The sequence below is a fragment of the Panulirus ornatus genome, chromosome 16, assembly GCF_036320965.1.
Source record: "Panulirus ornatus isolate Po-2019 chromosome 16, ASM3632096v1, whole genome shotgun sequence".
NCBI lineage: Eukaryota > Metazoa > Arthropoda > Malacostraca > Decapoda > Palinuridae > Panulirus > Panulirus ornatus.
Window position 1 is genome coordinate 31,805,510 of NC_092239.1, and position 26,087 is coordinate 31,831,596.

The window sequence follows — 26,087 nt, forward strand, 5'->3', positions numbered from 1 at the left end:
TCACCGTCACTGGGACCCTGCCAGTCCATCAAGAGCACTCACTGTCTCCTGGACTCACCGTGTCCTTCGAGAACTCTTTAAACTGTCTGCTGGACTCACTGAGTTCTTCAAGAACCCTTAAACTGTGTCCTGGACTCAATGAGTCCTTCAGATATCCTTAAACTCTCTCTTGGACTCAGTGAGTCCTTCAAGAAGGCTTTATACTGTCTCCTGGACTTGCTGGGTCCTTCAGAAGCCATTACCGCCACCCGGACTCCTAGTGTGTCCTGGGGAAGGCAGTCTGGCCAGGCCACACGGTCCTATCCCTTGGGTGAGCTACAGAAGCTGTGTAACACATGTCACTCAGCTGTTCACCAGGTGTTGTGCTCGAGGCCCCTCAACCTTCCCCATGCTGCACGAACTTAACAACCTTGCACTGTCAATAACCTTGCACTTTTATCATCTTTTTCAGCTGCACAATGTATCTTCCCTGCATACGCTAGATTTATTTTCATATTGTTTGAGCATTTGTAACTGTTCATTGCTTGTTCTTCTGTCTTAGTGATTAAGATTTAGTAAGTGTACAGATATAACATAAAGTGATTCAGCTCGACATAGCTCAGTCATTGAGGGTTGATAGTGGTTTCTAAAGGGTACAAATTTCTTAAGTTCTGGATGAAAAAAAAATAGTTGTTTGCCCTAGGGTGAGGGTTGCCTGGTAGTGATTAATGAAATGGCTAAGGTATACACTGCCTTGTGTTGGGTAGAAGTTGTCTTAACTAAGACATTTGTTTTTTTGTCAAAAAAGAACAGGATGGCCAAGACGCGATAACTTCCCTGAAAAAGGCCATTTATCTGAGAGAAAAGATAACTTCTTCCCCACACAACCTCTGCCCTTGACATCTCCGCTTTAGGGAACCTCTACCATATACAACTTCCAGACCGGATAATCCCTACCTTACACTACATTCACCCTACACAACTCCTACCTTACATAATCCCACACTGGACAACGAATACCCCCAAGCAATCCTTCCCCAACACAGTGACCTCATGTCGCGTATTCTTTCGACAGTTCAAGCCCTAAAGACAACTCAATTCCCACACTAGACAACTCTTACCTTAAAGTGAGATAGTTCTAAATCTGACTTGCAATAGAAAAGCTATATCTTTTAGTCAAGAAAAATACCAGTGGTATATATATATATATATATATATATATATATATATATATATATATATATATATATATATATATATATACCGCCCTAGTCATGCTGCCAGCCGTCCTAGGACGTAAAATGTCGACCTCAAATGATATAATGAGAGCCAGGTCAGTGACCTCGAGTAATACGAGGTCACTATCATGAGGCCACCACCATGAGGTAACCATTATGAGGTCAAAGTTAAGAGGTTACCACCACAAGGTTACTACAATCACGGGGTCACTGTCATGAGGTCATCATGACCAGCTCACCATCATCCGCTCATCATCACGGGGGTCACCAAAACGAGGTCACCATCAGATCACCTCCCAGGTCAATAAAGTCGGCCGGGTGATAAACTCTTCACATTAAAACTTATCCGGTGGAAATTACCCTCTTAATTACAGAAAAAGTCCGGATAGATCCGGTTAATGAAATGCTGACGACCAAATGATTTAGAAGAATTGACGTAATTTCCTGATGATGAGAAATCACTAATTCTTGTCCGATTTGACGTCTGTCATGGTCCATCATGATGATGATAATGATGAGATGGTGAGTCATGATGATGATGATGGTGAGTCATGATGATGATGGTGAGTCATGATGATGATGACGACGATGACGAAGATGGTGAGTCGTGATGATGATGCTGATGATGATGATGATAGTGAGTGATGGTGAGAAGTCATAATAACGGTGGTATTCACGATCATTAATGATGAGGAATGTTGGCAGTCATGGTGATAATGATGGTGAGGGACAATACCTCATGAAGCACATCTATGGTCATGTGTTTAAGGGTCAGTGGTAATGCCTCACGTTTTATAATTTCGAACTTCGGCCGCTAGAGATACATACATACATATATATATATATATATCCCTCTAGAATTAACGCGTCACCTCACATACCGTAATGCTGAACTTCGGTCATAATGCCGAAGTTCAGATACTGTCATGCCCAACTACGGTTGCTGGAGTTATAATACACTTATCCCTACATGATCAGTTCGGTACCTCAGATACTAGGGTTGAGCCGAACTTCGGTTACGTGGATATATATATAATACTTCGGACATTGTAGGTATACGTACATCCATCTAGACCTCTGTCTGCCAACCTCAGAGCTCTGCTCCGAAGCTAAAACTAATTAAACCCGAAGCTTTTCCCATTTTTTGCGGTTGAAAACCTTCTGGTCTATAATTAGGAAATATATAAATGTAGAGTGCACAAATTTTCGCTGTAGTTTATCTTTATGTTAATAGGATTATACCGATGCTCACGAAAAATCAGGTCCCGATAAAACTGGAGTTTGATCCCATAAGCACGACAATACGACCCCGCAGCAGGGCGGAACGACCCTTATGGCAGAGATGGCACGAATATAATGTATATGATATGGCATTTATTCTTACGTTTAAAAGGTCACATCAAGGGACAAGGTCAATGATTGTGCCATGACGAGTGCGGGCTCGTGTATAGCTATGCTCAGGAGTCCTACCCTAGTGTTCAGAGGATCATTCCGTCGTGTTGAAGTCCTTGTATATGAGAAAATGTCCCCAAACATCCTAGAATATTCATTCGAGTTATTTGACATGACTTCGGCAGCGCAAAAAAAAGCATCTATTCGCCAACAAACCATATAAACCATCTACTGTGTCGCTAGAACAAAACAGCGTCAATAAACCACTACCCTCGCCCCACGACCTTAGTAATTACGTCGTCCGACTACACAATCAGGCCAGCATCACATGATCATGGCAGACCAGGCAACTAAACCCACGGTTGTAATGGTGACGAACGCTCGACCTATGACTCCCATCACGAGCGATCTGTTTACTACAGCAAGTAGAGGAAGGGACTGGTCGAGGGAGGGTATGTGGACACCAGGAAGGGACTGGGAAGGGTATGTGACACCAGGTAGGGGCTGGAGGGAGGGTAGGGTATGTGACACCAGGGAGAGAGGATGGGTGAAACCAGGAAGAGAGAGAGACAAAGAGAGAGCTGGAGGAATAGATGACATGAAGAAGGGGTTAGGTGCTGACTGGGGTAATGCAGGGTGGGAGTGGTCACTGCAAATAGCAGATAATCCAGCAGTCGACCTCTCAGGTCAGGTAAGGCTACACACGTGCTGAGGGAAAGACATAGTGGAGGACGACAGAGCAAAACACCGTAATTTCTAACAGTATCAATAATTTCAAATTTTACATCATTAATAATTTCACCTAAGCATTATTCTGTGTGATTACAAACTGATCCTGACCTGTCTACCAGTGCTGAGGGTTTCCTCTCCCCAGTTGCGTTCCTTGCTGTACCACACTGTTCCCTGACGCACCCCACTGGATCTTGTTGCTCACCACAGTCTCCCCCCTGTTACTCCTCGGTATCTTCTGTTGCCCCTCTTGAGATTTTTCTTTACCAATTCCTGCAGTTCACTATGCTGGATTCGCCAGCAACCCTACATCCCTTACAGAGAAAGAATGGAGAAGGGTCAGGGAACACACCGTCTTGACCTGGCACAATTCAATATCACTTCTAATGCACTGTCCTAAATATTACACCTCGTACACCTTATTCATTTTTTGACAGTCATACTGCTCTTACATTACCTGAACATATCCCAGGTTTCTGCAATGCCTCTTTCCCTATCTCATCACATCAAGTCCTTCTCTGTATCTGACCCTCTAACATTTGTAGATAAATCCTATCCCTCATAAGTCTATTTTCAATCACTTTACTAAATTACTGTTAGACTTTCATGCTTGATTTACTTCACAAAATTAGAGTTTACTTCTGTAAGGCCAAACTCACTCCCTTCCAGATGAACTCCAGCTAAAACGTATTTCCTTTAACAATTACCTCCGCCTTTATGTGACTGACTTTCATCTGTAATTAACCTCCTCCCCGTACAAGATAGTTATCTCACATTCAGTAAGACACACTTAGATCTCTTAGTATCTTGCTTCACTTCCACGAAAATTACCTTCTACATAAATGGTACGTGCATCACCCTGAATACATGCTTACATCTCTACATCACACACCAGCTTACCCTCGTCTCCTTCCAACCTTCCTTCATGTAACCCATGTCATCTCTTCATAACTTATTTCCACCAGTACAAAGCCTTTCCCCTCCATCACAACAACCTCCCTCCATCTCCATAACCTCCCCACACTTCCGTAACTTCCTTCCATTTCCATAACCTCTCTACAAGTCTCCTCTCCATCTCTATAAGTAATTCCATCTTCTTAAATCACACATTCGTCGCCGACCACACCGACCCATGTCACTATCAAACCCAAACCAGATTCCATCATAGTATAAGAGGCGCGCCGCAATCTAGTTGTGAGAGCCTCATGACCTCTGACCTGACCCTCCCCCCTTGCTGTGTGTGTGTGTACATGTTGTTAATGTTATGACCCACGGCACAGTGCCTCCCCGCTGGGTTGTGGAGCCGCAGGACGTGAGCGTCATCCGTGGAGAGGATGCGGTCCTCACCTGCCAAGCGACGGGTTTCCCTGTTCCAACAGTCACCTGGAGGAGGACGCCACCAGGTGAGGAACCTCACACCACCAGGTACCCCAGCTGAACCTGGTGTTCCTGGGGAATTACGTTGGTGCCTATGAACAATTACCTATTTGTGATTACCTTTTTTACTATATTTGTAATTACCAAAGTGTAATCAGCTATTTCTTTCTATGTGTAATTATCAATATGTAATTACTTCAATCAAGTGGAGGAAGTTCAACACATACATACATACATACATACATACATACATACACACTAACATGCATTAAAACTGTAAACATTTAAGCGCGTTCGAGAGCACACGAGCGCACACACACACACACACACACACACACACACACACACACACACACACACACACATTTACAAGTACCTGCAACTTGCCAAATGACATCCAACGAGCGATGCAATTAATGTCCCCAACTGGTAAAGTTTAAAACAGATTTCGAATTCCCTTTAGCAATAACTGTGTGACATTAGATTCTTTACGGCCGACAAGTGGAGGGAAAAATACCAGAAGGACGCTTCGAGACCAGTGTAAGAGCGCCACTTGTCTCCCTTAATTAGAGCAAATCTAACACAACAACAGAGAGGGGAGAAATCACGTTGGGAAAAAAACATGGAATCATCCTATGTTAAAACATGGAATCATCCTATGTTAAAACATGGAATCATCCTATGTTAAAACATGGAATCATCCTATGTTAAAACATGGAATCATCCTATGTTAAAACATGGAATCATCCTATGTTAAAACATGGAATCATCCTATGTTAAAACATGGAATCATCCTATGTTAAAACATGGAATCATCCTATGTTAAAACATGGAATTATCCTATGTTAAAACATGGAATCATCCTATGTTAAAACATGGAATCATCCTATGTTAAAACATGGAATCATCCTTTGTTAAAACATGGAATCATCCTATGTTAAAACATGGAATCATCCTATGTTAAATCTGTTTTGTGTTAATTTCAACTTCATGCGTCTCCCAGGTACGAGTGGAAAGGTTAGTTCACCGTTAGTCATCCAACATTATCAGCGGAAAACATAATGCTATTGATTTTAGCAGAGGATCTAACCCCTGGACACGACGGTACGACGTACGACCCTCGACAATGACGATACGGCCCTTGGAGTATGATGGCGTGACCTAATGACCTGACCCTTAAGAACGGGGTCAAAGATCAAGCCACAAAGCCCAAAATCGTACCTTCGCGCTCAAGGATCGTACCGTCGTGCTCAAGGATCGTACCGTCGTGCTCAAGGATCGTACCGTCGTGCTCAAGGATCGTACCTTCGCGCTCAAGGATCGTACCGTCGTGCTCAAGGATCGTACCGTCGTGCTCAAGGATCGTACCTTCGCGCTCAAGGATCGTACCGTCGTGCTCAAGGATCGTACCGTCGTGCTCAAGGATCGTACCGTCGTGCTCAAGGATCGTACCGTCGTGCTCAAGGATTGTACCTTCATATACATGGGTTTAATGAATGACATATTCACATCAGCTAAATACCAAAACCGAATGTGCAATTTTGCCGGTAGAGTGAGATGATTGGCTAATGCGATCAAACTGCAATTTGATTGGCTCTGCCAAATAACCCAGTGTTGCCAGCCCGCAAGCATACGCCATGGACAGAGAGTATGTTGGTAAAGTGGTTGGCAATGTTGTCTCGATATGAATCTTGAGGACCAGTAAAATTTACGATACATAATTGTAAGAAAATTCAACTTGTGTAAGATAACCTACGTGAGCTAATAAGACTAATGATGTATATATATATATTTATTTATTTTACTAATTTTGCTTTGTCGCTGTCTCCCGCGTTAGCGAGGTAGCGCAAGGAAACAGAAGAAAGAATAGCCCAACCCACCCACATACACATGTATATACATACACGTCCACACACGCAAATATACATACCTATAAATCTCAATGTACACATGTATATATACACACACAGACATATACATATATACACATATACATAATTCATACTGTCTGCCTTTATTTATTCCCATCGCCACCCCGCCACACATACTGTAATCGATCGCCAATGTTGGCGTTTCTAATTATCATCAGTTATCAGTTATTACCATTGTAATTATTCTAATTATCATGATAATTACCATTATCATTATCACTACTATTTCTCTTATCATTAATATAATTACAGTTTCTATCATTATCATCATTATCATTAATACGATTTCTAATATTGACGCCCAAAAGGTTACAGGTCCGAGTCCAACATTTCCTTCATATCATAAATGAGGCTAATGTTGACCTCCTCATCTTGCAGGCCCTGGCAAGAGCGTGTACGGCAGCGTGGGCCTCGGGGTGGGCATGGGCGTGGGCGTGGGCGTACCCCTGAGCCGAACCTGGAGCAACGGCACCCTCCTGGTGGCGGGGGCAACGGAGGAGGCTGAGGGAAGCTACCTCTGTGAGGCCACGAACGGGGTTGGGGCCGGGTTGTCGGCCATCATCAACCTCCAAGTGCACGGTACGTGGCGGGAAGTGGTACATTCTCACGGTACTAGCCCCTCAGGTGCACGGTACGTGGCGGGAAGTGGTACATTCTCACGGTACTAGCCCCTCAGGTGCACGGTACGTGGCGGGAAGTGGTACATTCTCACGGTACTAGCCCCTCAGGTGCACGGTACGTGGCGGGAAGTGGTACATTCTCACGGTACTAGCCCCTCAGTGCACGGTACGTGGCGGGAAGTGGTACATTCTCACGGTACTAGCCTCTCAGGTGCACGGTACGTGGCAACAGGTGGCCATATCATAATGGTTTCTTACCCCAGGTGCGTCATAGGTGACTCCAGAAGCACGGTAGGTGACTCCAGGGAGTGGGAGATGATAAGGGGCGGTTCATATTTCTAGTAGGTGGTTCCAGGCGCACAGTAGGTGATAAGCAGAAACTCTTGTTCCGGGCTGTTGACTGCAGGTGAATGGTAGGTGACAGCAAGTAACCCTTGTCCCTGACAGGTGACCCAATGTGCACACAGGTGACGCCAGGTGTACGATACTTGACGCCAGGTGCACTGGACGTGATTCCAAGTACTACGGTAAGGTGACCCTGGTGTACAAGAGGTTGTATGAAATACACGGCAGGTGAACCTACTCTCACAGTGGAATGGCAGGATGATGTTATAGACACACACACAAACACACACAAACACACACAATGTGACAATAAGGTCAATATCTCCGTCTTCCGATGTGGGGAACAATAAACACGCGAACAAAATCAGCCAACCAACCACAAACTGTTAGAGTACACACCAGGCAGCTTGCCTCGTACTGACGTACACTACACCACCTTCCCCATGTGTAAACAGCATTAGTACTGTATATCATCATTCAACAAAATTCATTTCCACGATCCTTCACATTTTTGAGGATGTTATTCTATGTTAATGAACTGAAACATTACACACCAACAAGAGGTAATTTGGTTAATGGTTGTTTATTTCTTTTATATCAAACTTTCATTTGTATTTCAATTAAAAATAGATGAAATGAAAAAAATTCAAACTGTTTTTCCTTGCTTCACGTCAATGGATGAACGAATTATACAATTGTGTAGAAAATATATTTTGTACTGCACTTTGTTTCACTGTTAATGTTGGCTAACTAGTCTACCTTTAAGCCTCTTTTCCCCCTACTGTCCTTAATCTTACAAAACATACTTAACAACGAGAAAACAAACACACACACACAATACATATATATCTTATCAATTTATTATACTCTGTCGCTGTCTCCCGCGTTAGCGAGGTAGCGCAAGGAAACAGACGAAAGAATGGCCCAATCCACCCACATACACATATATATACATACACGCCCACACACATATATACACATGTACACAATATATATATATATATATATATATATATATATATATATATATATATATATATATATATATATATATCATCTGACTACACTCTGGTTTTCTATGTTCAGATTCCCTTGCGATATTTATGATTGACGTAAATATCTTGATCTTAATTTTCTTAACCCACGAGTAAGATCTTCACGCCCCTGCCATATACTCCTCGCCTTCCTTGACGTGGTGGCACTCCACGACAATCAGGGGGACGTTCCTTGTGGTGGTGGAGAGGGTACAGGTAGCACTCCTTGACGTGGTGCAAATTCCTTGCGATGGTGGTGGGAGGAGGAGGAGGAGGAGGAGGAGGAGGAGAAGGAGGAGGAGGAGGAGGAGGCGTTCATTGACGGGGGTGACCAGGAGGTACCACCACCTCCCGCAGGAAGCCGGAGTAGAACGCTAATAGCCTTACTTGGCTAAGTCCCGACAGTTCGCCAACTCGACGCGATAAGTTGGGCAAAGCAGCTTACGGGGCATAAGTTTGTCCCCATCACTTGTCAAGAAAAGTCCGACATCGCCAGGGAAAAAAGTCGACGAGCCACAAATTGCTGGGTTGGGAGAGAGAGAGAGAGAGAGAGAGAGAGAGAGAGAGAGAGAGAGAGAGAGAGAGAGAGAGAGAGAGAGAGAGAGAGAGAGAGAGACTGTATGCGTGTGTGTATTTGGGTGTGCATGTATACTTGTGTTTGTGTGTGTGTGTGTGTGTATAATGAGTCTGTCTGTTCTTTACTGCTTATGTTTTGCTATAATGACCTATTTGTACTGTACGAGTACGGAGGTTTATACTCCTGGGGCCTCCCACCTCTTGATCATTCTCTCCAGTCATACAACTTCTTAGATGACTGCGTGTTGTCTACATTTACCATGTTATCAGTTTCTCTTATCATAACAACACTTTTAACATGTGCGTTTTATAACACGTTTCTCCTAAGTGCTCTATCATCTCTTTGGATAAACCAACTCCTTTTCGTTACCTCTGAACCAGAGGTCCTTCTTAGATTGATCTATTAATCAAATTCTCTCTTTTTCTCCTCCTCCACCTTCTCGTTCAATCCCTCACTTCCCGATCAATCAGTTCTCCCTTGATGAACCACCTGACGCAGATGATGTGTGCCCGCAGCTCCGCCGATAGTCTCGGGAGACGGGTCCGTGGAGGTACGTCGAGGTGAGAGTGTCAAGCTGCAGTGTGAGGCGCGAGGGGACTCGCCCATCTCCCTCACCGTAGCCAAGGACGGCAAACCCCTGGACACCAATGACTACAGGTACGTGTTATTTCCCCCCGGGGACGTGCAGTGGCGCTGGGGTATAACCCCTTAGTGTCATGGGGTTCCCTGGGAAGTATAGCAACGTATACGTGACTTCGAGATGGTTGAAAGACATATCACAAGCTTTGGTGTGGCAAAAAGACACGTTAAGTCTTTACGTTCACCCGTACAACATTTGCTGGTAGCCAAGTGTGGTGAGGGGTTGCTGTGAGTTCTCACTGTGAGTGCAACTACGTAATTTGAGGTAGGTTTCGCTACGTGTCTTGAACTATCACATGGATTTGGAGAGGTAGATGTCCTCTTGAAATGAAGGATGGACAGAAGGACTCGAGGAAGATGAAAGAACCTGTGAAGCCTCTAGGATATACTTTGGGAGGCAAGATTAAATCTCACGTGTGGTTCACAGGACGTGTCTGGCTAAATACATCACAGGAAGGAAGAGAGGTCGAAGAGATACGTCAGCAGAAACCTTACCATCCCTGCCATTACGACAGCAGACATCGCTCCCTGAAGAACTCCCTCTATATATTATGTACCGCTGAAGCAGCACTGTTCAGTGGATCTGATAATATATGTGGCGAGCTAAAGCGGACGATTCTTTCTCTGAATGGGAGTACTTGAGAATATTATATTCTGGCTCATTTCTTTAGGGAATTGAGAACGAAAGTTGATATATGTTACCCCCCTCCCTCCAAAAAAAAAATTACAAATCGATGGAAATATGTATTGCCATAAGGAGTGAAATATCTCTCTGGTTTCTTTCAGAGATATGGAGGCATTAGGTAGGGGTTCATAATGGCGATGTCTGGGTGATGATGATCTCTCAAACTTTGGTAACATCTCATCTAAGTAGCCAGCATCAGGTTGGTAATTACAAGACTCACGCTGGGTAGACGACTAGGAAACATCATGTAATTACTTTTATACAATAAAAAAAAGGTGATCTAAATTAAACTTTCCACAACAGCTGTGAAATACAACTAAAACTCCTCTGTAATAAAACTCTAACTTTTCCAATAAACAAGGCAAGCCCGCACCGAGAGCTGGAATAACTCGGACAAATTGTGGCTCACAGCGACTCTCGATGTAATAAGGATCCCAGAATTCTCCAAAAATAAGATTACACTTCGGAAGTTCACAGCAGCGAGACTCGAAGTAAGATGTGAACCTCAATACATCGCTTCTCTTTTATAATCCACTGTACTAACATGTCAGAACACCTCGCGGCTCTTCTAACAATCACCCTAGTTAGCTTTCTCGAATCTCAAAACAAAACCTGATCGTATTTGTCGATAAATCAGCTACGAAGTAATCAATATGTTGAGGGAGGGGGAAGAGTTCTCATTCCAGGCCGCATGATGAAGGTTCTTATGTGAGGGGGGAACACGTGCATCCAGCAGCACCACACGAGCGGAGAGTTCCTCTCCCAACGGTAGTCACTGTGTCATGCTGCCAACTGTGCTCTGGCTGCTCCTCCGAGATCCTCCTCCAGAAAGATATCAAGGGCAAGACACACGCGCCATATAACTCACCAAATGACACACCGCTGGAGTGAAACAAACCTTAATAAAAAGAAACCGTCACCCTTCCGGTATACTCTTCTCCCCTCTCTTAACCTGCCACTCTCTCGCTCCCTCAACTCACTCATCTGTCTCTCACTAATAACCCAGTCATTCCCGGAACAAGTCTCTCGTCCAACCACCGTCTCTCATCTCATCCAGCTCCTCCCCACGTGATACTCTGTTCCTCTCCCTTCAGAGACCTTCCCACGGGACCTTCGTCCCATCCGGCCCTTCACCTCCCATCACAGAGGCAACTCCGGCCATCTCATCCACTCCAGTATTCAATTCCTTCCCATCCATTAACCCATTCTTACTATTCAGTCTATGTTTACCCCATTTGTCCCTCGTCGCATCAATCCTCCTCATGAACTAATCTTCTTAACGAACCAATCCTTACCAGTCATCCAACTCATTTACATCATTTCATTCAGTGCCTCGCAGATCGAATCCTTCCCTTCTTTCAGATCACCACCACCAGCGCACAGTTCCTCCACACCTCCACATCCGTCCACATGACATGAACCTCATCATCACAATTCCCTCTCAGTCACACAACTCTTCCCCTTCTACATATTCATACTCACCACATACAACCTCCACAGCTACAAATCTCATCCTACACACATATCAAGACGACCCCTCAACTCATCCCTACTACATGTTAACACAGTCCTTTTCCACCACACACCCTCAATCCCCCCAGGTGCCCACTCTTTGAACAACAATCCCTTTTTCCAAAACACAGTCCTCACTCACTGCCACTCTATTTCCCTCACCCAGCCCCGTCACCCACCACACTAAACCCAATCCCTCCCCAGCATCATCTAATCTCCCCTACTATTCCTCCATCTCTCCTCACCATCCCATTCTCTGCCACCATGCATTACCATTCAGTCACCCCCCACACACCCCAACTCCCCCCTACCCCATCGCCGCCCCATTCAAAGTTCTCAACCGTGCAACTTCCTCATGACGTTATCCTCCACATTACTCCACCTCCCACCACCGAATTCCTCCCACACACAAAATCTCCACCCACACCGTCCAAATACACTACCATCTGTCTTTAACGTTCACCGTCTCCCAAAATCCGTCTAGCCCGCAACCCGAAGATCATCACCACCCAATCCTTCCTGTAACCACACCCTACCATCACCCAATCCTTCACCATCACCCCCATCCTTCACCATCACCCAATCCTTCACCATCACCCCCATCCTTCACCATCACCTACCCATCCCCACCATCGAGCCGTGCCACCTCCCAGCTCTCAGAGCGCCAGACTCTCCCTGACTCTACATAAAATCACAACAGTGTAATAATTCGCAAATTGCAATTACAATGCGCTCAATTAAACGAGGTAACGCTGGAATTAGTGTTGCTGTAGCGAACTAAATGCACGTAATGTATTTCCATTCGGCTTCCGTTGGGCATGAGAACTCCATGAAAAGGCAGACTGGGAGATACATTTATACATATATATATTTTTTTCCCTGCTTTTGGGCTCGCTGAAAGGACTCGTTAGCACCGGCGTGGAAAAAAAATGGTGAAAACAATATCGATTGGAAATGAGACGGGCCACCGTGGCCATGACTCCAGCTGGTGATGCTAGAGATGGTGTCTTTACTGGATCAGTGACACGTAAAAAATACCAACAAGGATAAGAGTAGCAAGAATAACAACATAAACTACTATTACTAATACTACTACTACTACCACAACTACTGCTAATAAAAATAATAAAGACAATGCGTTCCACGGTGCTACTACTGCAATACTATTACCAACACTACCATTACTTACAATGGTGCTACTACTACTATTACTACTACTACTACTACTACTACTACTGCAACTACTATCACCACCTCTAATACCAAAACTAACACCAGATCTTATACTAATGTTACAACATCTACCACTACCATAACTACTACTACTAGTACCATAACTACTACTACTACTACTACCAGTACCATAACTACTACTACTACTACCAGTACCATAACTACTACTACCAACATCATCCTTGCTACCAAGAAAGACAATACTGCTCTCCTCGTTTCCACCAATTTCACTAAATCTACAAGTACTACATTAACACAAACGATACCTGCTGCTATTACCATCACTACTACTACAACAACTACAAATACAATACTACACTGAGATTTCTGAGCAGCAGTCAGAGCAGCCGTATTTTCTCGTATATCAAAGAAAAAATTATAACCAAAAAAGGATTGCATGTTGTACAACTGATATACTTTTAAATATTTAAACCCACACTTTTCTGATGCATTACCAGGGATGTTTGGCGTGTAAAAGTTCTAATTAAAGAGCATTTATTTTGACCTATCGTGTGGTATATGATTTCACTCTTATACACGTTTGATACATTATACTTAGCCAGGTACCATCGGTGTCCCAGTGGCTCGTAATGCATCCTTGTAACTGGTCATTCAACCTGGTTAGTCCACAACTCATCTCGATGCCTCACCAAGCCACACCATCTCGTGCCTCACCAAGCCACACCAGGATGCTTGTCTCTCACTCTGGACATTATTCACTCAGGGTCATAAAGCCTGTCAGTGACGTGGACATCCCTGGTAGCTTCATTAATCCTGTCAGTGAGGACCATGTCCCCACACATGGTTCATTACGCATTGGTAAAATTATCCAATAAACATAATGTTCATCCGGCTCTTTCCTCATCCATTACTAGGTACATCCGGCATTAGTGGTCAAACACAACCTCCATCCTAACACTCTCCAACAAACATCATCAACATCAAACAATATTCTGTCTCTTCAAAAAGGAAAATGCAGGTTCCATCTGTCACCACTGTCTCCAAAAATATGTAGAGAGAGCCCAGCAAAAATGGTGCACATCCGACAATTTTCTCCAACAAACACAAGCAATATCCACCAGCAAACATCAAATATACTCAACAGTATCCTCCAACGTACAGAAGATTCATGGAACAATATTCTCCAACAAACATTGCTTCCCTACAGCAACAATCCCCAACAAACATGGAATCCCTCCGACATTATTCTCCAACAAACATGTGTTCTCCCCCGACAATCTCCTCCAGCAAACAAAGCTTCCCTCCGACAATATACCCAGCAAACATGGTTTCCCTCCAGCAACAGTCCCCAGACACCCCTGGCCAATTTCCTGTCCGTAAATATTGAAAAACAATTTCTGCATCTTTGGGCAAATAGGAGGGGCATGAGAGAGGGGGGTACAGTGAAGCTATTTCCTCTTCTCTCCAGAGTTTGTCTTGTGTTACACCAATGAATGACTGAGCTGAGGATCTTGTATTAAGGGACGTGATAAGAGGCACTGGTACACCAGGTATCGATAACAACGACCCTCTGGGGGATCTGCATACTTCAATGGTCTATTGTGACCAAGATGGGAAACTCCTCTGTGATCCGTGTACTTCACTGGGCTGTTGTGACCCAGCTGGATGACGCCTCACTAAAACTCTCCGTTTGAGAAGATTCGTCACAAGATTCTAAACACAAGAGGATCGTTTGATGAAGTCCGTGGGTGAAGGCTTGACTGGCGGTGACTGTCATTAAAATGGAGAGTGTTTCCACACATCAACCCACAAACGATTGACTGATTGCTTTCCACGAAGTAATTATGAATGAGCGTGTGTGATTACTAGTTGTCATCTCTATTGTCTGCTACTGGGATAGAGTTTCACACACGTGTTACCCCGTCTCTTAATTAATCTTACTTTATATAACATGTCTCAGTATTATGTACGCACGCACATATACACAGCCAGGGGTGTGTGTGTGTGTGTGTGTGTGTGTGTGTGTGTGTGATGGTTATGTGTGACTACTTGTCAGTACAGACGAGGAGTGAGCTGTATACCCTGATAGCTCCACCTCACATTTCTCTCATTAAGACTCACATCTTCAGCATGATCCACATTGCTTTATTCTTCCCATATCTGAAGCAGTGCAACCTCAGGTTCCCCTTGAAGCTTTTCTTGTGTTTTCTCACATCCTCTTGATTCCAAGTTTGCTGTGCATGATTCTTTTCTTAATAGTTTCTGCCACTCAATACTCCTTCATCTGCTTCCTGGTTATTTTCCCTGATATCCAGCAGGTCATGCTTGTTAGGTACACCGGTCTGTAGTTCATGGCTGTCTCGTACGTACTTTTCTATTTAAGATCAATACATTAGTCGTTGTCTTTTCTATCCTGTTTGAAGGTTACTGTTATTGTCTACATCTTAAACAACATCCCAGCAACATGCCAAGGATCTTCACACTCTCCTCGAGTACAAATGGTGAGATGACATCTTGCTGACAGAACACGATTTCGTTAAGGTTATGGGATGACTTCGTTAGTCCATGACCCTTGCTCCAGACCAGCTCCCTCATGAACCTTGCTACTCCTGCGTTTCCTGGAGTATCTTCACCCTTCCTGACCAGTGGCAATGGGACATATAAGTTAGGCTTCTCTTCATACATATCCTCATCTCTGTCAATAAGTCTCTCATCCGAATTCTTTATTCCATCCCTTATGATCTATCCCTTATAAAGTCCCATAGTTTTCTCTTATGAATTCAGGATACAGTTACGGGAGACTTTCTCATGCAATCAGAAAATTTTCTTTATACCTACCATTTTTCCTCCTTTTTTTTTGTCCCAGGTCATTTCTGCTGCTCCTGTGTCTTATTAAAGGTTGTCTGGCTTCTGTTTCTCAAAGATCTGTTCCACATACCGACTTCGTATTCCCTCGCCTGTTTACATCTGTGACATCATTCATTTATTCTCGTCTCTGAATCCCCTGTCCTCGTAACCCTCGTGTTCACACTCAACTCTCCCATCCATGTTGACAGTCTGACGGAGCTTCTTACGACCCTGCCCGTGTTTGTCTCCAGGTGTTCATCCTTGCATTGTCTCTCCTTTGATACGACGTTTGAGTCTCCCATTATTTCTATGCCTATTGTGTCTCCTGAGAAAATCAGTAAAGTACTGAGCGAGACTCGAGGTTCGGTTCGCAGACCCAGAACTTAGTCCCTACACAAGGCACCCAGTCACGTGAGGAGTTATTTCAGTCAGAAAACCCTACGGAAGTGACTATAGACTTATTTTCTCGCAGTGTTAAAGCGGACTCTTGACTAATTGACTTCGTGACCTCCACCTTTGACCTGCTGATGACTTCAAAAGCCTCATCGACAGGATCTGTTGAGATTAGTCGCTGTTCCAAACCTGGAACTGCTAACGTCATCCATTATCCAGTAAACGCTCGACACAAACAAACAGATAGACAGACAGACAGACTGACAAATAGACAGACCTGGTACAAACTATTGTGTATGTATGTCTATAAATAAAACTGAAACAAGGTATGCGTGTAAACATACCAGTTATTATAACAGAAAATACTATTATTAATAAGAATAAGAATAATAATAATAATAGAAATGAAAATGATAATAATAGTGAGTGGATTATCCCTGAACTATTGCCTGAGCTGTTCACACACACATATATAATTATAACCTTGGAATTAATTGCTCACAATTTACTCGTTCTAACCTCGTGTATTCATTTGCTCATAATATTCAGATCCAATCGAGAAAAAAAAAATGTGAAAAAAGATATGGTCAAATTGGTAAAATTCAAGTAATTAAAATCATCAATTAGTCGGACTTGAAAGTGATTACACCTCCATATTACTCGTTCTTTCGTCCTAACGACGCTGTTACTCGGAACTGCGTTCAGGATCTAACTAGGAGCTTTACGTCTACTAACAACACATGATCGAGATCAAACACAAACACACAGTTACAGCGAGACTATGGCCAACGGAAAAAAAAAATGGTAGACAGCGGTTTCTTCTGTCTCTGAATACAAAGAGGGCAGACTCCTTAAAAAAGAAATCTACTAACACATCAGTGTGATCCTCTTCCAAAAATAGAGGACACGGTCAAATCACGTGGTTACGTCATCATAACTGCGTACATCCAGTTCGGTACGTAAGGCACTTGTATATAGTTCGCTCAACAAGTGGGGCTCAACAAGTCTAGAAGGGAACGACAATGAAGGTACTCGTGAGACTGGCCGGTATCCTCCCGTGTTTGGTGATATGAAACTAACGGTATAAGTCACTTGATCGGTACTTAATCAACAAACGGAGAACAATAAACATGAGAGCGTACCAACGTTCCAATATACAAATGGTCTATGAACAATATTCTCCTTAAGCACAGCTGGTGCTGCAATATCCTGAAAAAGACAAGGAGTAATGCAGGAACGTGAGACTCCATCTGCCTTCATTGTTGCTCATTTTCGTTCCAATTTCCCGACCAATCAGGTTCGTGGTGCAGCTGGCAACACCGGGCGACGTTGCCGCTTCGCTTGCATCTCGACTTTAAAGTAGTTTGTGAGTGGGTCTCCAAGCGGCGCTAACTTCTAACTCGCTACAACTTACTGGTCGCATCTTCATTATTTCCCCCATCATCACCCTGGCAGCTAATTAATCATTGCTGCAAGGTCTGCATCTACGGGAGGGTCGAGGAGCGGTAATATGGCTTTGGCATTAATAAGATGAATGAGGGATATCTATCGAACCTATCATGAATAGATGTATGTAAAGTAGTTTAATCATCACTTTTATGATAACTTCTCGAATGTTGGGAACCAAGACAAATTTTAACATTCAGTTTAGAAACATTCTTTGTACACACACACACACACACACACACACACACACACACACACACACACACACACACACACAAAGTACAGGAAAGAGAATTGTGCAGTTGTTAGCGTCGCTGACCATGATTCACACGTGGGCCCGCTTGGGTTCGAATTTTGGGAGCGACAATTGGCTCACAACCAATCCAATCCCAGTGTTCGTCCTCCCCTTGGGGCTGGTCGATAAATGGGTACCTGGTGTGTGTGTGTGTGTGTGTGTGTGTGTGTGTGTGTGTGTGTGTGTGTGTGTGTACAGATGAGAATAAAGATAATATATATACAAGGTTAAGTGACAGGGGAACAAAAGTGTAGAACTCTCCCACCGTAACACACACACACACACACACACACACACACACACACACACACACACACACAGCAGATAGAATATGGCAAGCAAGTGTGGAGCCCGTCAGGTGTTGCGTGTTGCCAGTCGTAACTAATGGTCATTTGTGTGTGTATTTATTGTATGTATTCTCGCCTCCCTCTCACTCCAAGCTCTTGAGAGCCAAAATTGTGGGATATACTCTGGGCTGGGCAGAGGCAGGAGGCAGAGGCTGGACTGGGAAAAATTGAAAATGAAGAGAAAGGAAAGGAATATGAGAGAAACTTGGAAGGAGAAGAAGAAAAAAATGTGGATTCACATGACATGGGGAGAGAGAGAGAGAGAGAGAGAGAGAGAGAGAGAGAGAGAGAGAGAGAGAGAGAGAGAGAGAGTAGGAATTTGTAAATATAAGGAGAAAGATGCAGCTTTATGAGAAAAAATAAAAGGGAAGTGGACGAGGGGAAAGACAGAGAGAGGATGTGGGAGAATGAAGACCAAGAGATAATAAACTGAGAGGAGAGTAAATGAAGGGAAGTGGAATGGATACGAGAGGTTTGATACACAGGGAGATGAGAGGGGGAAAGCATTCCTTAGGAAGTTGGGAAATGTAGGAAGGAAGAGTTGGTGTAAGGAGAGGACTGAAGTTGGGAGACATCGAGAGAGATGCACGGGAAGACAGATGCGCAAGCGGAGAAGAATGAGGGGAAAGAGAAAGATGAGAGACTCAGCGAAGGCGCTCATACATCGAGTAGGTGGACGGAAGATCAGTATGGAAACGAGTAACGAATGCCAGCAAACATGATCACTGATGCAGAGGAGGAGGGAACGTTGTCAGGGGGGAGATGCCGGCACGAGGTGATGATGAGAAGGGGACGTACTGGCTGAAAGTTCTGTAAGTCATGATGTTAACAGAGTGGGTACAGGTGGGGCAGGGTGGCAACGGGTGCAGTGGGAGAGTGGCACACTGTGGTAGGGTCGAGACTGCTGGGGGATGGCAGCTCGGAGAGGGAATGTGAGTGATCCAGTAGAGCAGAGCGGGGACGATCCGTCTGGTCGTTAATACAGGAGAACATGGCAAGGAAGGGGAGGGAAGGAGGAGGAGGAGGTGGTGGTAGGGCAGCGACCCAACAGCAGGAGGGCGAGACAGACACAGGTGGAGAGGATGGTGCAGAACAGAGCGATCTAACATAGCAGAGTTGCACAGCACCGCGGTCCAGCAAAGCAGGGTAGGGCAACAGAGCAGAGCGGTCCAACACAGCAGGGTAGCAGCGAGACACAGGGTTCGAGCACCGGCCGGTGGGGTGGCACACTCACAAATCCTGTGAGGGCCGGAGGGTGAGGGCGCCATGGCCGGCCCTGACGAAACCCACGTTGCAACAGATCAATATATTTTTTTTACTCCCCGTCCGGTCAGCTGTCACCAGCCTCCCGAGGTGTTCGACCCCAGCGACCACTGACACAACCTGCCTCAAATTTTTTCTCCTGCACTTTATATATATATATATATATATATATATATATATATATATATATATATATATATATATATATATATATATATGTGTGTTTGTGTGTGTGTGTGTGTGTGTGTGTCAGCCGAGTTCGAGTGTTGTACATAATCGTTCACCCTGGAGAGCCAGTTTAGCTACAGTGCTGTATGGAATTCAGAGAAGCATCAGGTAAACAAAAATTACAGACTGAGAGAGAGAGAGAGAGAGAGAGAGAGAGAGAGAGAGAGAGAGAGAGAGAGAGAGAGAGAGAGAGAGAGAGAACTGAAATTTACATACACACAAAGAAAGAAGGAAGGAAAAAGTCATTGAAGATTGTGTGACCAGGAGACTCGGGCGAACGATCGCTCAGTAACCAGCGTTATTTGCTTCCTCTGGTACGACCAGACACCTGATAGTGTTAAAAACTCCGAAGCTGAACATGACAGGGGAAGTGAGACGAGCTAAAAGGACGAGGATAAACTGTGTGTTTAAGGTACGAGAAAACAACAGTTTTGGCAAAAACTAAGTCGAAAAATTTGTGTAATGAGAGAAAATGACATTTGGAAAGAGGCAAGATACAAGATGCCTTGAATCTGGTGTAGGTAATGCCCATGAATGCTGTTGTTGGCACTACAACAACACTCTGCACACACACACACACACCTTCACGACTGAGGTGCAGAGTAATCCAATATGGCTGAAAAGCCTGAGGGATAAGAGCACCGAGTGAAATGTACCAGACTCATGCCTGAACCCAACCTAAAGTTCATGGAAATTAAAGAAGGGATAATCAGAATGATGTTTAGCTTAAGGAGAGAAATAACTCGCTAAAGAAGAGACCTCAGACCAACAAGTATATAATGAAAACGATAGACGATCAAGACCTTTAATGCATTATCCTTAAACCATCATCCGGGTCAACACTGCCTAGTGTCTAGTGTCTTGGTGAATCCACGGACGTTGTTCTATACACTGTATCATCACTGACCGAACTCTTAACAGCAGGTCAAGAGTCACCCTCGGACCTTATCTGCGGGTCAGAGTCAGACTGTAGACCAGCTATATGGCAGTAAATGATCCGGTGAACTTTAGCAAGTTATTGAAATAAGTTTGCACTCTGAGCTCCCTCCTCACCTGCACTATTACGTCATACCGTGAATGTAACTAATTAGCTAAATTTCGTCCTCAAAAAGTGAGACAAGTTTGTCTGGAGTTCATTCACTCTTCTTAGTTCTGACGAACATCTACGTCATCCCTAGTTTGGACAACTTACGTCATCCCTTCAGTACAAAGGGTGTTAACCCCACGTCCTCCCTCCCTCCCTCCCACATACAGGTACAGCGTAGAGGTTGTGGAAGGGACGGGCGTCAAGGGCGGGACAGGTGCCGTGCGGGCGGAGGTCCGGGTGAGCAATGTGGCGCCACAGGACTCAGCTGTCATCGCCTGCACCGCCACCAACACCTACGGCAGCCACACCCACCACATGGAACTCAAGGTCCAGGGTAAGTCCTCTCTCTCTCTCTCTCTCTCTCTCTCTCTCTCTCTCTCTCTCTCTCTCTCTCTCTCTCTCTCTATCTATCTATCTATCTATCTATCTATCTATATCTATCTATCTATCTAATATGACTCAGTAAACCAACACAATGATTTCCCTTCACTGGTGACGTTATTCCTCTTTATTCCCAGACGTTCCAGAAGCCCCTCGTGACCTGCGCGTGACCCGGGAGGGCAGCAGGTCAGCCACAGTGACCTGGGCTGCTCCACCCTCGCCCAACACCCCAATCACCCACTACATCCTCCATCTCAAGTCTCAGACAGGTTAGTACGATGGTGTCTTCTCCCACAATCTCTCGTCAGATCCGATTCCTACCTCACCAAGCTCACTTACCCTTGATATGTTCTAGAACTCTACTCCCTGCCCACCATACTTACTCTGGTTCCAGTAGCTTACTTCTACACCTTTACCTCCGTTCTAAAATCCAGATCTGCCCTCCTTCCGCGGCGAGACCATTCTAATTCTAAAACTAGTTGGTCGCAAGTGCAAAATCTTCAATACGTGATGGCCACTGACTGGACTTGAATATTGTTGACCAAGCGTCTAACTCAACCAATAATTAAACCTTCCCATAACGTTGGCGTATATGACGCTGACCTGATATACTTCGTTTTCTTCATTTCTATTTTCTCCCATTACCATGGAAATCCGTTAATCATGAGCTATACTTTGATTTTATGCAATCCACATCTGAGAACAGATATTCACAAAGAGAACTCGACCCCAGAGAGAGTTAATCATCAGGGTATGATTACACAGTAACAAGTATGCCCATAAGATTACGAAAATTGTCACCATATGTATAATACTTCAACAAATGTTTACGCAGCTTAAATCAAGCTCTTCCACTTCAGTGTGAGATAAATCATCAAAAAGGACAAAAGTTTCAGATGCGCCATTCCTGTTAAATGGATTCACTCGCAAAAGAAGAAGAAAAAACTGTTGGTTCTGTAACACTGAATGATAGATATGTTTCACTGAATGATTGCTGACATTCCAATGTTGCCTACAATACGCAGAAGATAAAACGCGGTCTCGCCCAAGGATTTTAACGACAATTTTCCTGATGTGGGAAGCAGCATGGACGTGATTTTATTGCGGGTGATTTCCATTAAACCAGTTTACACTTGTACGAAGTGGTGGAACTAAGCAATGTGTCTATCATCATGCTAAAGTTCTAGGTTCAAACTGTTCAGTTTTACAGTTACATATGTGAGCAAAACAACATCCAGTCACCAAAACTGTCACAAAGCTGAGCATAATGCTTACTTCTGGATTATATAAGGTACATTATCTCTTCCACCAGGGGAGGAAGTCTTATTAAAACCCATTCTCTCACCGAGCCATCATACCACAGTGTTACGTACGAGATTCACACATCATTTGAACATCTCCAGTGCCTTAAAGCACGTCTGTGTTATAATGCTGCTGCCAAACTGATATGATAATCTTAATTATAATATTCATGGCATTAAGAACCATTACGTATTAACTCCAAGATTAATAACGGTCACGAATAAATCTTGCTGTTGGATAATTAAACGATGAAACATGAATCACATACAAGTCTACGGATTCACCAACACAATGTTCACTGCTGCAGAAACTCTTTGGACATATTGACCCAGATTTCACTGTGGACTGAGAGCCCGCGGAACTTACCCACACCTCACTTTGACATCAGATGTCCTCAGTAACCAACACACACAGCACAAACATAACAAAAACTTCATCGACTCACCGATGCACATTATCATTATTACTAGTAGTAGTAGTAGTAGTAGTAGTAGTAGTAGTAGTAGTAGTAGTTAAAGTGGTAGTATTAGTAGCAATTCTAATAATATGTTAATAATCATTATTTTCATTTTTTTTTTTTTTGACTTGATAATGATATTAAAATAAATCTGGAAAGCTTAACGGAAAAATATAGTTTTCGACACCTGCCTTCATCCTACTCGCCATTCATTACCTAATAAGTGATTATCAAGAAAGAAAAATAATTAGCAGATGATACCCAGAATTAATGGGATATTTTTTAGCAAAAGTTGGTCGACTTCGAAGGTACAAGTGGACTTCCTGGGTACAGATCATTACTTTATAAATTTGCTTCTATTTTTTTCCTGTATTTAAAGTTTCTTTACCTTACTGTACATCTGTTCATGGATGTTGCTGGTTCATCTGATCTGCTCACGTGTTATACCAAGTTCCCAAACCTCGCACCTAATATCCTTGAGCATGTTCCAGTCCTTCATCATAGTCATATTGTCCTGACTGGTCATAATAACCAAGGGAAGGATAATTAGCTTAGGAGCGGATGGTTTCAACAACACACCTGGCTGTGTACAGCATCTGCAGTCAATTCGTGCTTTTGATTGGTGGATATAATTATCCTGAAACATAACAAGCACATATTGTTATATCTCCAACGTATCTTTCCATACCATGGACGCCATTTAGGTGGCGGTAGAGAAAAGCGTTCACACCTTATATTCCAGAGCAGTCTGTCTCATTTCCTAGGATAAGACAAGCCAAGCTAGTCACAACACATGGTCAGGGAAAACACATGTCAGCCATAACACCTGGTCAGGTCCGGACACACCTATCAGCTACAACACTTGGTCAGGAAACACTTGTCAGCAACCACACCTGGTCAGAGGGACAGGAGAGGTACAATCATATCTGAGGAAGAGATACACCCTGGATGATGTATGTATGTGTCTAGGTGCACATGACGTGCAGTACAACGTCTCACGTAGTTCTGGACGACCTCCAGTGGTACAAAGGACAAGGCGCCTTTTTCCTCAGGTCGTCTGGTTGGAAGTTTACTCAAATAAATTTACAGTAATTATTACATCTATTTTTCTTAAACTCTACCGCCTTTAATGGCGACTGTAAATAATCCTCTCTTTCCAGGATACTTGTACATTTCATATGTCCACACTAGTGACACTGTGTGACGTTCGACCTTTGTACCTCTCACTTGACCTCGGTTTGATACAGCGGACTCACACGGCTCTGTCTCGTGACCTCTGGCTCTGAAAAGATATACTCATATGATGAATTTATTTCTGGTAAAATTCTCGATCTTGCTGACCTCACTCAATGTGGTGGTTTCTGAAACTAGTGACCTACTTATAACCAGGTCAACATGGATGACCTTCTTGACCTAGATGATCTGAGTAACCCTTTACAGCTTCTCTGATCCTGTTGACCTGCCATTAGTCTCCTCCCTGACCTTCAGCAGACCCCTGGCCCCGTTGACCTTCCATCCGTTGATGGTTTATTGAACTCCAATGACCTCAGTGCTATAAATGGCTTCTCTTGTATGTATTGACCTGCCTCCCTCTCGTGACCATTTACTGGTGACCCGAGTGCTATGGTAAACTACCTGAGGTGACCCTAGATACCTTGATATCCTCAATGATCTATCACTCCCGAGCACTCTGACCCCTGTCAAGGTCACTAATAATCTCTGTCTTGCCCCCGCAGGGTCATGGGACGGGGTGAACGTGCGCCAGATGCGGGCAGAAGGTGGCAGCACCTCCGCCGTCCTTAATGACCTCATGCCAGCTAAAGTGTACCAGGCAAGTGGTGTGGTAGCTTCCAGGTCGGAGGTTTCTGACCTGTAATTGGCTTTTTACCAGTTAGCAGCGGCCTCAACCAGACCTCTGGCTTCTGAATAGGACTGAATACCATCCTCGTGTTAAGACTTAACACCCACCATAGCAGCGTCATAACTACATGAATGTCTCCCACTGTCGCAGGTGCGCGTGGTCGCCGTCAACAGCGTGGGAGAGTCGCCGTCGTCGGAGCCCCTGACGCTACGGACGGAGGGCGAGGCCCCCAGCGCGGCGCCCATCAACGTGCGGGCGGTGGGCATGAGCCCCCGCCAGGTGCAGCTCTCCTGGTCGCCTCCTGACCCCGACACCTGGAACGGTCAGCTGCTGGGCTACTACGTAGGACACAGGCTAGATGGGTGAGCACCCCCTCCACACCTGACCCCACTGCACCCGTCCCTCTCCAAACCTGACACCATCACACCCGTCCCTCTCCACACCTGAAAACACCACACACCGATTCCTGTTCACATCTGATCCTACCGCACTTGTCCCTCTCTACGCCTAACAACACTACACCTGTCGTTCATTACACCTGAGTCTAACACACCTGTCCATCCACACTTGAACCGACCACACCTGTCCGTAACGTCAGACCCACCTGTACATCTGCCCCACTTTACAACATATAAAATTTGTAATTAACTCATCCTCTCGAGTTAATTTCAGTATCGTAAAAGACTGAACATCAGACCCACCGTCAGTAAATTACGTAAGAAGCAAACATCTAAGCCTCAACAAGCATGTGCAAAATTTCTACACAAACATATAAAACACAGCTTCAAAGGCCATACACGAAACACAACAGATACCTCACACCAGCAACACAAATGAACCGAAAACCTAATATCAGAGAGGATGATAAACATCCTTCAACCTTCAGAAATCATCTAAACATATCTAGAAATGAAAACTGTTTCTCAGA

General features: G+C 44.2%; 1 protein-coding gene across 6 annotated transcripts in view; it reads left to right on the top strand.

Moving 5' to 3' along the window:
- LOC139754211 (cell adhesion molecule Dscam2-like) overlaps positions 1-26,087 on the top strand; it is a 543,290-nt gene that overhangs the window by 495,660 nt on the left and 21,543 nt on the right. For all 6 annotated transcript variants that reach the window (XM_071671457.1, XM_071671454.1, XM_071671455.1 and 3 more), the window contains exons 15-21: positions 4,619-4,741; positions 7,025-7,225; positions 9,738-9,879; positions 21,326-21,492; positions 21,677-21,808; positions 25,035-25,129; positions 25,310-25,521. In XM_071671457.1, the coding sequence (XP_071527558.1) occupies positions 4,619-4,741; positions 7,025-7,225; positions 9,738-9,879; positions 21,326-21,492; positions 21,677-21,808; positions 25,035-25,129; positions 25,310-25,521 (1,072 nt within the window). The remainder of the gene's footprint in view (positions 1-4,618; positions 4,742-7,024; positions 7,226-9,737; positions 9,880-21,325; positions 21,493-21,676; positions 21,809-25,034; positions 25,130-25,309; positions 25,522-26,087) is intronic.